The sequence below is a fragment of the Harpia harpyja genome, chromosome 13 (assembly GCF_026419915.1).
Source record: "Harpia harpyja isolate bHarHar1 chromosome 13, bHarHar1 primary haplotype, whole genome shotgun sequence".
In the NCBI taxonomy this organism is placed as follows: Eukaryota; Metazoa; Chordata; class Aves; order Accipitriformes; family Accipitridae; genus Harpia; species Harpia harpyja.
Window position 1 is genome coordinate 7121511 of NC_068952.1, and position 12018 is coordinate 7133528.

The 12018-nt window shown below is 39.1% G+C and overlaps 1 protein-coding gene across 2 annotated transcripts in view; it reads left to right on the forward strand.

Annotated features, from left to right (window-relative positions):
- The window catches only part of TP53BP2 (tumor protein p53 binding protein 2), a 50688-nt gene that overhangs the window by 18958 nt on the left and 19712 nt on the right, over nucleotides 1-12018 (forward strand). For both annotated transcript variants that reach the window (XM_052805434.1, XM_052805435.1), the window contains exons 2-5: nucleotides 901-1048; nucleotides 6502-6615; nucleotides 8426-8505; nucleotides 9387-9488. In XM_052805434.1, coding sequence (XP_052661394.1) covers nucleotides 901-1048; nucleotides 6502-6615; nucleotides 8426-8505; nucleotides 9387-9488 — 444 coding nt within the window. The remainder of the gene's footprint in view (nucleotides 1-900; nucleotides 1049-6501; nucleotides 6616-8425; nucleotides 8506-9386; nucleotides 9489-12018) is intronic.

Consider the following 12018-nt stretch of genomic DNA (forward strand, 5'->3'; position numbering starts at 1 on the left):
TTGCTGCGTGTGACTAGCAGCCATTTGATACTGAAGTTGAGAATAGGTCTCAGAAGAGAATTGACGTAAATTTTTAGCTAGGAGCTAAGCTTTGATAGCAGTTTAATATTAATAGCATATAGCGAGGTGGTGTTCAGAGGCAGTGATCATCAATATTTTCTATCAAATAAGGCAACTAATTCTTAAAATGCTCATTTTCTAGTTGTGGCAGGAAAGACATGAGCAAGAATAATGTCTAGCTGTGTGGTGTGTTTGTACAGAATAATAACCAAAGATCAAGGATCCTTCTGCAGCTGTGAAGAGGTAGCCAAGTAAAATATCCTTGCTTTCCTGTGAATGGTGTTTGGGGGGAACCTTGTATTCAGACTGAGACTAAGGGTGTAGCAAGTCAACTTGTGTTTCTAAGAAACCTTCCGATGAAATGTGTTATGGAAATGCAAATTATGTTTCCACTTCACTGCCTATGTAGTAAGCTCCAGTCTTTTTTTTTTTTTTTCTTCAGATGTAATTGCCATTGTTTTTCACTGTAAAGAATATTTCTGAACTCTAGATGACTGTTTTTCCTGCTGTGTCAAATGGGTGCAGTATATACGTATAGTAAGGTGGGAGGAGTTCTGGCACATCACCAGAGAGAAGGAAGGAGCAGTAGGACCAGATGTAAAACCAAACAATTCTCCAGCAATGTAATTTAGTTGAGCAGAGAATTACTTCCATAGTGTCTCACTTGCTTGTACCTTAAAAAGAAGTTTGGTTTTGTTTTGAAATTCTGTATGCACAGTAGTTAACAAATGATACAATTGTGTTGAAAATAATCCATTTAATGAGAGGATTGTGACTCTCATGTGCAGTCTGGCTTTGTGTTATAAAGTAACTGTGTGCTCTTGCCTTTGTCTTTTCCAGATGTTTCTGACAGTATACCTCAGTAACAATGAGCAGCACTTCACTGAGGTGCCAGTCACCCCTGAAACGACCTGCAGAGATGTGGTGGAGCTGTGCAAGGAGCCTGGCGAGACTGAGTGCCACCTGGCTGAAGTGTGGTGTGGCTCAGGTAGGTTAGGCTTGCACTTTGTAAATTACCGGGCATTCACTACTTCTAATAAGGTAGCGTACAGAGACCTTGACAGATGTGGTCCTGTCCCAGAGGGTTTCTGCCTTAGTTTTGTTAATATCTTCATCAGACCTGCTGTGTGATAATGCATCTACAGAAAGGCTCACACATGCAAAAATGAGTTAAAAGAACGGGAATCAAGCATGCAGGATGTTCTTCTGTGTATGCAGCTCTTCTCTGACTCAAATGAGTCTCTGAAGGGTGTGGGGGAGTTGTTTTCTCTTCCTTCTTCTCCCCACAGTGGGATCCCAGTGGCCTGTGTGAGGTTTTTGAAGTGGTAAGTTGTTGTGGCTTAACCCCACCCAGGAACTAAGCACCACACAGCCACTCACTTGCTTTCCCCCCACCCAGTGGGATGGGGGAGAGTCAGGGGGAAAAAAGTAAAACTTGTGGGTTGAGATAAGAACAGATTAATAGAACAGAAAGGAAGAAACTAGTAATGATAATAATAACAATAATAAAATGACAATAATAATAATAAAATAATTGGAATATACAGAACAAGTGATGCACAATGCAGTTGCTTGCCACTTGCTGATAGATGCCCAGTTAGTTCCTGAGAAGTGATCTCTCCCAGGCCAACTCCCCCCAGTTTATATACTGGGCATGATGTCACATGGTGTGGAATACCCCTTTGGCCAGTTTGGGTCAGCTGTCCTGGCTGTGTCCGCTCCCAACTTCTTGTGCCCCTCCAGCCTTCTTGATGGCTGGGCATGAGAAGCTGAAGAATCCTTGACTTAGTCTGAACACCACATAGCAACAACTGAAAACATCAGTGTGTTATCAACATTCTCTCATACTGAACCCAAAACAACACTATACCAGCTACTAGGAAGAAAATTAACTCTATCCCAGCCAAAACCAGGACATAAGTATCAATAGTTCTGTGACCCAGTCAGAATCATTTCTTCAACCCCATAGCCATTTTCACTTGCAGTGACAAAGGAAGACTTCCTTTTTCTGATGACATTGTTGTTCCTGATTGTGTTAATTGAGTTTGGAAGGGGTGTTACCAGAAGTAGTAGGAGTTGCCTTGTGTGAAGTGCTCTAAAGAAGGTGTGTAGTGGGTGGGGGAGAGGATGTAGAAACTACTTTTGACTATCCCCTGTCCTTTTAAGCCTGTGGAAGAGGGTTTTATGTATGTGGCTTGTTGTGGCTTTTCTTCCTCCTTCTGTGTTCTTGCTGATTTTTTGTCTTGGAAGTTCAAATTTCCCTAGCTTGCAGTGCTCCGCTGGAACTGGAGAACATGTCAACAACCGAATCAAAAGCTAAAGTATGGCTAACTTTTCATGGCTTAAATGGGAAAGGACTCTTGACTATCTCCTGTCTCTATGGTACTCATTAGATACTGGTAACCATCCAGAGGCATAAAATAGATGAATCAGGACACGATTTTAAGTCATGAAAAATAATGATATTGGATCCAACTTTTTTGAGATGCTTCAACAAAATTATAAAGAATCAGATGATAAGAGCTTATGTTCCTGTCTTCCTCTGCTGTTGGCTCTGGCTCATACCTGTTCAAAGAAGTCTTTGGTGAGCTGGATGTTTGTTTAATAGCATGAGATACCTGAGTTCTCTCTTGACTTTTAGCCCCTTCTGACACAGATGTAATGTTTCTGATATTTCTAAGTTCAAAAAATGCAACAGAAATTTTTTTCTTCTCCTTAGAAGAGAAAGCATCTTCTCTTTATAAATGATAGTCAAATAAAATCACCAATCCAGCAGGGAAAGATCTTTTAGGAAAGTGTTTTTATTGTACATCTTTGTCCAACTCTGTCTAAATCAACACACTACCAAAGTCTACAGTGAAAGACAAGTAAAATAAAGGTTTAGGTAAACCCGCTGAATTTATAGTTAGCCTTAGACCCACACCCTGTTGAAGAGCACAGGTGGTGATGGTAAGGGACAGGGTTCTCCTATTGTTACCGAAGTTGGAGCCCTGCTAGAGTGGGCAGCTCCTCTCCTTGTGTTTCCTGAACCTGGATTTTTGATTGGATTTTGAGATGTTGAGGTAGAGTATGCTAGAAGGGTTAGCAAGATTGTCCTGAAATCAAGGGAGAGCACCTATACCGAGAGCCAAGTGAAGTCTGCCAGTCCTTAGTGTCCAAATGGTCTTGCTAAACTGAAAAGTAAACTTCTGGCTGAGTGGGACCATATAATACATGGAGGTTTATTTGTAAAATCAACTTGTCAGCTTCTCTGGTACTCAAGGAGATGTAAGAAAATAATCTGGATACAGAAACATAAAGTGAAGCAGAGAATTTTTTCTGAGATAGTCTTTGTAAGGACATCATGAGATACCACGAGAACAGTTATCTAAATGTTACTTGCACACCTATTGTCATAAGACAGAGAAAAAAAAAAAGTATTGTCCATTTATACAGTGAAAACCTTGACAATTGTTTTAGAAACCAAATTATCTTGTTCCCTTCACTGATCCTGTCATATTTACTAATTATTTGCTTCCATATACAAACATTGGTGTGTGTATAAAACTGTATACAGTTTGAAATTGTACTTGGTAATAAAAAATGCAGTAGTCTCAAATCATGTAACATTAAAAGACTTGAGTACTGGATGAAGTACGTGCATGTTGTTTTGGATAAAATACATCCTTTCTTAAGTATCTGTATAACATCCAGTAGCAACCATTTGCAAGATATGTTTTCATGCATATCTTGGATTTGGGGTGGGGGGTGCAGGGATGGAGAGAAATACTTTTAGCTTTTGCCTAATCTCATTTTAGATGTCAGCAAAGTTCACTATCTTGTTTTGCCAAGGTATGCCATGACTTCTATTTTGTTTGTGTTTTACACTGAACAAATTAAACTTTATTTTAAAACAAACATGGTGCACAGCAGCTAACTTTCTGGGGTAAAAACAAAAGATTTATGTTGGAAAATGACTTCTCAGACTTCAATTACTGAGATCCTTCTTAGATCACTTGCGTGTGTCTCTTTCTGACGCTTGCTCAGGAACTTTAGCTTCTGTTGTCAGACCTTATTAAGTGTACTTTGAAAGATTGCTGCAAGTGTGCTTGAGGCACTCTGCTCCCTGAAGGGGGCAAGTTTACTACTCCCTGTCCTCCCAGTTTTACTTGAAATTTGATGAGTACCAGGGCAAAATTTCTTGATCTTCCTATTATTGCCAGAATTCTGTTAGGTGACTGCCTTGGCCACCGTGGAAAGCAGTCAAAAGGTGTGTGCGTGTATAAAGATTTTTATTTTTTTTCCTTTGAGACAGGGAATAAAAAAAATGAAGTCCGATTTTTTTTGTCCTTTCTTCTTGAGCTTTCCAAATGTAGTTTTGTTTGGTATTTGAAATCTCTTTGACCTTCCTTTGAAGTCACTGAGTGGTATTAACAGAATCCTTGTGTAAAGGGCATCTCCCTTGATTATAGAGTTCTAGTTGAAGTATTGCCGAGCTGCTAGAAATCTTCTTATAAACCTGCTGTATATTCTTTAAGATGGAAATCTGACAGTGTTACTGTTGGTTTTTTGTTTTTGCCTTTTTTTTTTTTCTTGAATTAAGGTTTAGTAGATGAAGAGCTTATTTAGCTGTCTAGACAAGTAACCGCCAAGAGACTGCTTTTTCTGTAACAGTGACCTACTTGCTTATTCTGTAAAGCTAATCTCTTTTGACAATGACTCCAGAAATTTTCCTTCCTAGATTGCTTGAGCGCAGCTGCAGCATTTTCATTTAAAGGAACACTTTTATGTTGAAAAGAGCTTTTCACGTGCTGGAAACATATGTTGGTAGCTCCTCGTCTTATGAAACTGAAAACATTTATACTTAACACTAACAATTTTTCTCCTGAAATGATTATTCCATATTAAGATAGTGACTTCGAAAGACTCTCCATTGAATATGAAAGAACTACTCTCTGATTTCTCCCCTCTCCCCTCCAAACATCCAACAAAAGCAATGTCAGGAAAAACGAAACTGGTGTAAAAGTGGGGGTATTTAATTTCAGTATTTGTCTGCTTGTCTTATTTCTCAGACCAGGAACAATATATTCCGTTTGTCTGGCACCCAGTGCAAATGGATCTAACCTGATCGTGAGTCTCAGATGTTGTCATAAGATACTATGACAGTATCCTGACCGCAGAAAGTTGACTGCTATAATGTATTGACCACATATTTGCCATCACTTTTAACATAGGTGTAAAAATGTATGGTAAATTGTCTAGATTAACAAAAGCAATTGCTTCTATGTAAAGATTTAGAGGCTAATAAGTAATTCTAATTATATACTCTCTGTGAATGCTCAGCTATGAAGTGTGTAAAATTTGGAAGAACAGCAATACAGGAAGGGAGGAGTACTGGTAAATGAAGGCAGTAGATAAAGACTCCCACTGGATTTTTGCAATATCAAAAGGCAACAAGTAAGGCTTAAAAATTGGAAATGTGACTGAATCCTGAACTTGGGAACAAGAGCAGGAAAAGGAATTCAGTGGACCTGTGCATGTAACTTTTTAAGAAATCTCATCTTAACTGTCTGAAAAGAATAGCAAATTCTTATTGGAGTTCCTTTTCACTGTCTCTTTCTTTTCTTTGAGCCATGAATCCAAAATAGTTTGGCTTTTCCAGGTTTATCAGAAGCACAGCTTTTGAAACACATGTATTCTGAACTTCATCAAATTTGCTGTCTGAGAGAGTGAGCTGGATCTATGGCTGACAGGAGCTATAGGAGAACACTTGAAGTGACAGGAGCTGTGATGGCTTGCTGAGGATCAGGCCTGTTGAGTACTGCGTAGGAGCCTCTTCAGGGTATTGAGTGCTTCTGCCTGAGCTTGAATGCAAGGCCTGCAATCTGGCATTTGATTGCAATCCTTAGGAAGCATTAAGAGAAGAATTCTTCTTCTCTGAGAGTTTATCTTTGCATCTCTCTTATTTCTTATTGGAATAGGAGTAGGAATCGAGGCAGGGGAGCCCTTGAGGAGGGGGCGGGAATGACTGAGAAATAAGTTTGTCTGAGGTTCCACAGAAGTGGAGCAAAAGGTATGCCAGCACATTTCCTGTGGTGGTGAGTGGGTGAGATGATTTGCAAATACAAAACTCAAGGCACTAGAGCTGAAAGCTCTGAATTGCTTGTTTGCTACCCCTTGGGCTGTGACAGTGCCTCAGCTTCTCCCTTTGGGGACTGACTTTTAAAGGAGTGTATCTACTTTTCAGAGGCGCTGGTTTAATTTCAGAAGCAAGGAGTGTACAGCGCCTTCCTAAGGGAAAGTTAGAAGTGCTTTGGATGAGGGCAAGGGTTACATGCACACACTGTACCCGAGTAATAAAAGGTGTTCAGGTGAAAGATGATGGGCAGATTTTTTTTTTGTTTTGGTATGTGCCCAAGCTACATAGGGATGTAACAGTCAACTGGCTTTTTACTTTTTCAGAACGTCCCATAGCCGATAATGAACGGATGCTGGATATTTTGCAGCGCTTTGGAATGCAGAGAAGTGAGGTTCGTTTCTTTCTTCGGCATGAACGCTCTCCCTGCCGGGAAGCAGGTAGGTGTTGATCTCAGCTGGTCCACTTGTCTAAGTTTCATTTCATTCCTCAAGGATAAGGAAACAGCTTGTGTGTGTTGTTTATTAATATTGGTAGTCAGTATGGTATTGCAGCCCTCTTTGGTCTGGCCATTATTTTCTTACGAATAGAGAATGCTAGTAACAGAAAACTTGTTCATTTTAGTAAATACTTCATCCTTCCTTGCAAGATCTGGGGACATTAAATCCAAATTGGAACTTCTGGAGGTTTTCTAGAGCTGGTCGTCACCAAAGCATCCAAGCGCATCCTGTATTAAATATATTAGCCACGGCTAAATACCTAGAGATCTGTGATGGTCTCTTTTAAATCTAGTAACCAAACTGTTGTCCAGTAATGTAACTTGTTATTTGGGCTTAGGATGTTTCACCTGGATAGTACTTTACCAGGGTGATAAACTTAGCATACTTGGCAAAAGATGGAGTTCTTCGATGTTTCTCCCACAGTCTACACGTTCATATTAGTTTCAGGAATAGCATTAAATGAACTGCCTAGTCAAGTTCTCTGAGAATGTAATATCTGTGCATTGTAAATCTAAATATGAAACCTAAAAAGAAAATGATTTTTTGCTTTTCAAGGTTTTTCTGTGCATCTCATGTTAATCTCTTCAGTAGAATCCTTAACACTTTCACCTTTAAATCAGTCTTCTTCCTCCCCTTTTTCTGTTTTCATCCTTGGTAATCTTCCTTGGTGTTGGAAATACCGCATTTGTGTTAAGTGGCATTGTACCCAGTGTATTTTAAAATGGCTAAATGTATCTTGATGTTTGAAACGTGTAATGATGGTAGAATGAGTACATGAAAAGTTAAAGCTGTGCTATCTCTACCTACTAAGGATCTTACAGTGCAGCTTAGTTGTCACACTGTTATTTTTCAAGTCCAGAGTGCTTATAGTATAAGGATTATTGGCATTTTATTGGCCACGGCATTGCTAAGCAATATGTTTGAGGAAGAGCAAATGAATAGTTAGGAGGTCTGCAGTTAGTCTTGCAAGAATATGCTCTTGAAATAGGTATCAAGTGATACCTAAGAATACCTAAGAAGTGAACAGAGATGGTTTCATCCTGTAGTACATGTATGTCCTACAGGCAAATGAGCGAGCTTGGTCTTTGGCATCTGAACACCATTTGTACATAATTTGATGGAAACATTAAAGTAGGATTCTAGTTAAGTAGCATCTTTACTGTCACAATGACTGCCAGGAAAAAAAAAATTGTGCTTTTAAACTTTGTTATGTGCAAATAATCAGCTGTAGATTAAGTGGTGCATCTTTCATGATAGGTGACTAACCTTTATCTGTTGTTATTCATATTCTCTGTGAGACAGTTGACAAAGGCACACCAGAACATCTAGATGCTGGTTTTAAGACACTGTGGTCTAAATGCCTCACTGAATTAACCAGATATTTTTGTGTCATTTGTAGAGGGGAACATGTTTTTGTGACTATTAATCTGTAATGCAGACTTACTAGGGGCCTGTTGACCACGGGAGAAATATTGAAATAGCATACTGTTGGTTAAGCTTTTTTGTTTGTCTATTTTTAAACAGTCTTGTATCTCAAAATAAATGTTGACATTGAACAGCAGTCTCACAAAAATATCTTGTGTCATCAGTCAAGTTTCTCTAAGTGGCAAGAGCATGGGAAGAACAGTTGTTCAGATTCTAAAACAAAATGATTGTAGTGTTTCGCCTTTTGTATTGAATGCTATGTCTAAAGGGATAAGAAAAATCCTAAAATACCTTACCGTCTTTGACTATCCTGTATTTCTTGTAGGGACTGGCCAAAGGTCTCAAGATCCAGCCTTAAAAAGAAATGGTGTGAAAGTGCCTGGTGATCGAAGAATAGAGAATGGAGTAAGTGCTTGATGCAGCGGCCAGTATAGTGAAAATGGAGGCTTCCCTTCCTTTGAGATACTGGTGCAAATCCTACCCTGGAAACTAAGAGGCTATTTTGGAGAGATCTCTAATGATTGCTGTAAAACAGACACAAAGCCTCTAACAATTATCACCCTTGATTTTTAGTTCTTAAGATGTCTCTGAGATCCATTGGTTGCCATATCTGTGTTTGCTGCTCTGATATCACCCATACAAATTCAGCATACTTTCCCTTTTCTACTCCCATTGAAAATTTTCTCTTGTTTTCCTTCAGTTTGTTAGTAATTTCATGTTCAGTTTTGTGTCAGAGATCCCTTAGTTCCAGATTTCAAGTTGAGACCAGTTAGTGTTTCAGCATTGAATCCACTGTCTGTCATTTTTTCTTGGTCCAGAAGATATAATTATGAATATAAGATTGAATCTAGGTTTAGGAAACAGATGTGAACAGGTAACTCATGTAATAATAATGCTACCTTTGAGGGTGGTGGGTTTTTCCCCCCGCGATATTTAAACTTTCTGTTTTCTTCAACTTGCATTGAAGTGCTTTGAATTGAATTTGAACGGTACACCTACGACCACAGATCAATCCTGCTGTGTGCTGAGCATTCTGGGCTCAGTCAGTCAAAGCTGATTCATGCTGAGCTTGATTATAAAGGGCTCTGAAATGCCTCTTTAAAATGCTGCTGAGATTTTGCTAGAAATATTAATGTTTCAAGAGATGTCAGCTTGTGTGTGTTGCTATTATTTGTTATTATTTTTTTAAAGACCTTTATCATACTTTTCTGCAGTAGCTCTATGGAGTTGCACGCTAGCCAAATTAAAAATTCTAGACTTAGCATGCTTTGGATTTTCTTTGACAGGTCAGTGCTCCAAGGATGGATATGACACTGGCTGAACTTCAGGAAATGGCATCACGCCAGCAGCAACAAATTGAGGCTCAACAGCAAATGCTGGCTAACAAGGTGAGTTTGGAATGAGATTTGTTTACAGCCAGGAACAAAGGTAGTAAGAGTCACATGAGGTGGAGGGAGGGTTGGGGATTTGTGTTTTTTTTCAGCTCTTGTAAACAGAGGGCTCCCTTTCTTTGGCTCCCTCTTTTTAAATTTGAAAGTCAACCTATGCAAATATCTAGCAGTAAAACATTAAAATAATGCCAGTGATATAAGTGACCATATAGCTTACTGAAAGGATAGGGCATATAACATTAATATATTGTCATTCACCCTGGTGGCTCTGCCAGCCCTATTTGTGTTCTGTGTCGTGACCAGCCATTCACCAGTTTGATCACCAAACAATGCTTTTGTCTCTGGATATAATGCTGTCCTGTAATGATATCTTGCTTTCTCCTGACAAGAGTTCAATGTGCCTGGTTTCCTGGGGCAGCTGTCTGGAAAAGATGGCACGTATGTGATAAAAGTAACTAGGAGAATGATTTATAAAATGTTTGCTGAACAATAACAGAAAAGCTAATGAAAGCACACAGGGTGCTCCTAAATTGTTTAGGGGAAAAAATACTCTGAATGACTCCTCAGAATGGTGGCATGGATTTCGTACTTGACTTAAGTGTTGTTGGTACACACTACTCTTGAAAATACCATAGAAAATGCTGCTTTTTGCAAAGAGTCATTAAATGCAAGCCCATCCTGAAGAGCACTCGGCTGTTTGGATGGATGAGTTCCCATGCCTTTCAGAATGTGCTCTACAGGGGAAGAAGGCTGCTCTGGGGCTCTTGGTCTTGCTACTCTTCCTCTGTCAGAAGCCCCGTCTCACTCTCCTTTCAAGGTAGCTGAGTTCTAGCACCCACCCCATGTTTAGCATCTTGTTTGGGTCCCTTGGCTTTTGGTAGGTGTATCTTGGGGGACTGCTTCAAACTATGGCTTTGTAATGGTTCTGAAGCACCTGCAAAGTGGTACTATGGCCTGTCAAAATAGCAAATAAAACTTTATTTCTGTTTTATGGTAAGAACTGGTATGAAGAAGATGCAAATATAAATGTAAGAAATCCGTCAATCAGTGAAGTGATTAGTTTTCACTTGATCTTTAGCAGCACAGTTAATACCTATCCTGCTCAGATTAATTTGTCAAGGTAGAATGTTGCCCTCTTGGTGCCAAATGACAGGTGAGTGTTTCATATAAAAGCAGAGCCTAAACTCTTGTAACTTTTGGTGGTTTCACTCACAGGTGGCAGTAATAGACCTTGGTCTTATAAATAGCAATAACACTGTAGTCACTGTCTATATGAAACCAGATATAGGAACATTATATATATATTTACTATATTACTATAAAGGGAATCGTACAAGATTTAAAAAAAAAAAAAAAGAGTTTGAGACTGGATAGCTACCCATACAGGTAGGTGTCTGCTGCCTGTGGTTTGCAGAAGAGTAGCCTTATGGGTGTCCCATGGGAGAGTTTTTCATTTAACATTGTCTCCCTGAAAGGGCATTTAGGAAACCAGGTTTGCTCCAAAGAGAGGCTTTCCATTGCCTCTTTTCTGCCTTCTGAAATCAGATGCAATATTAAAAATAGATTCTGAGGGGGGAAAAATACACTTTCTTTTTAGACATGAGCTGTATTATCTATTTTTTGACATTTTCCTGTGTGGGATTGACTCTAAATTAGTGCATACACTGCAGGTGCTGCCTGGCTTTCTCCGGAAGGCAAGCTCATGCTTTTGCTCTTCCTTTTTTATTCAAAGTGCACAAGAGTCCCTGTTCTAAATATGAGTGGTGATTTTTTTCGAGGACGTGTTGAGTTCTAATGTTAGTAAGCAGTGGTAGTCTTGGCTGTTAGTGGGTGCTTGGGAAAGTCTTAGTAGTTCACCTACCTCTGGAACAACCTATCATCTCTAGAACTAGAAGCCATGTGTAATGGCCAGTGATTTAAAGGAAGTCTCTATAAGTGATATAGTGGTTTCTTTTAGCTCTAAACTATAGATGTCTGTATATAGAAACTTGATAGCACACCATTTTATTCTTATACTCTTGGAGAGGCAGAAGGATCCTCTCCACTGAGATGATGTCTGTTGTATAAATGGGAGCCAGGTCACTGTGAAGGTTTTCCCATGTCTTGAATCACCTCTGTTGTGATAGCAGTGATCACTACCAGGAAATTGTAAATTTTGAGAGCTTTAGTATGCAGTGATCCCCCATCTTAAGGAGGTTCTCGCAGAACTAATAAAAATACAGAGTGATGAAAATGATCAATAATTTATGGAATACCTTCTGTATAAAGAATGTCTAATATATTCCAGCATGACTTACAGTTGTTTAAAATGTGACATATGATAGAGATCTGTAAAGTACAAGCAGCATGGAAAAGGTAGAGGGAAAATAATCATTAGCTCTTGCAACTCAAGAGCCAAGTAGTGATTAAATGAAATTGGCAAATATCATGGAACATGAATACTAAATCTTTCGTAGGCTTTAAAGGGTTTTGAGCAATTTCATGAAAGAAAAATTTACCAAGGGCTGTTAGATGTGGATACCACCTC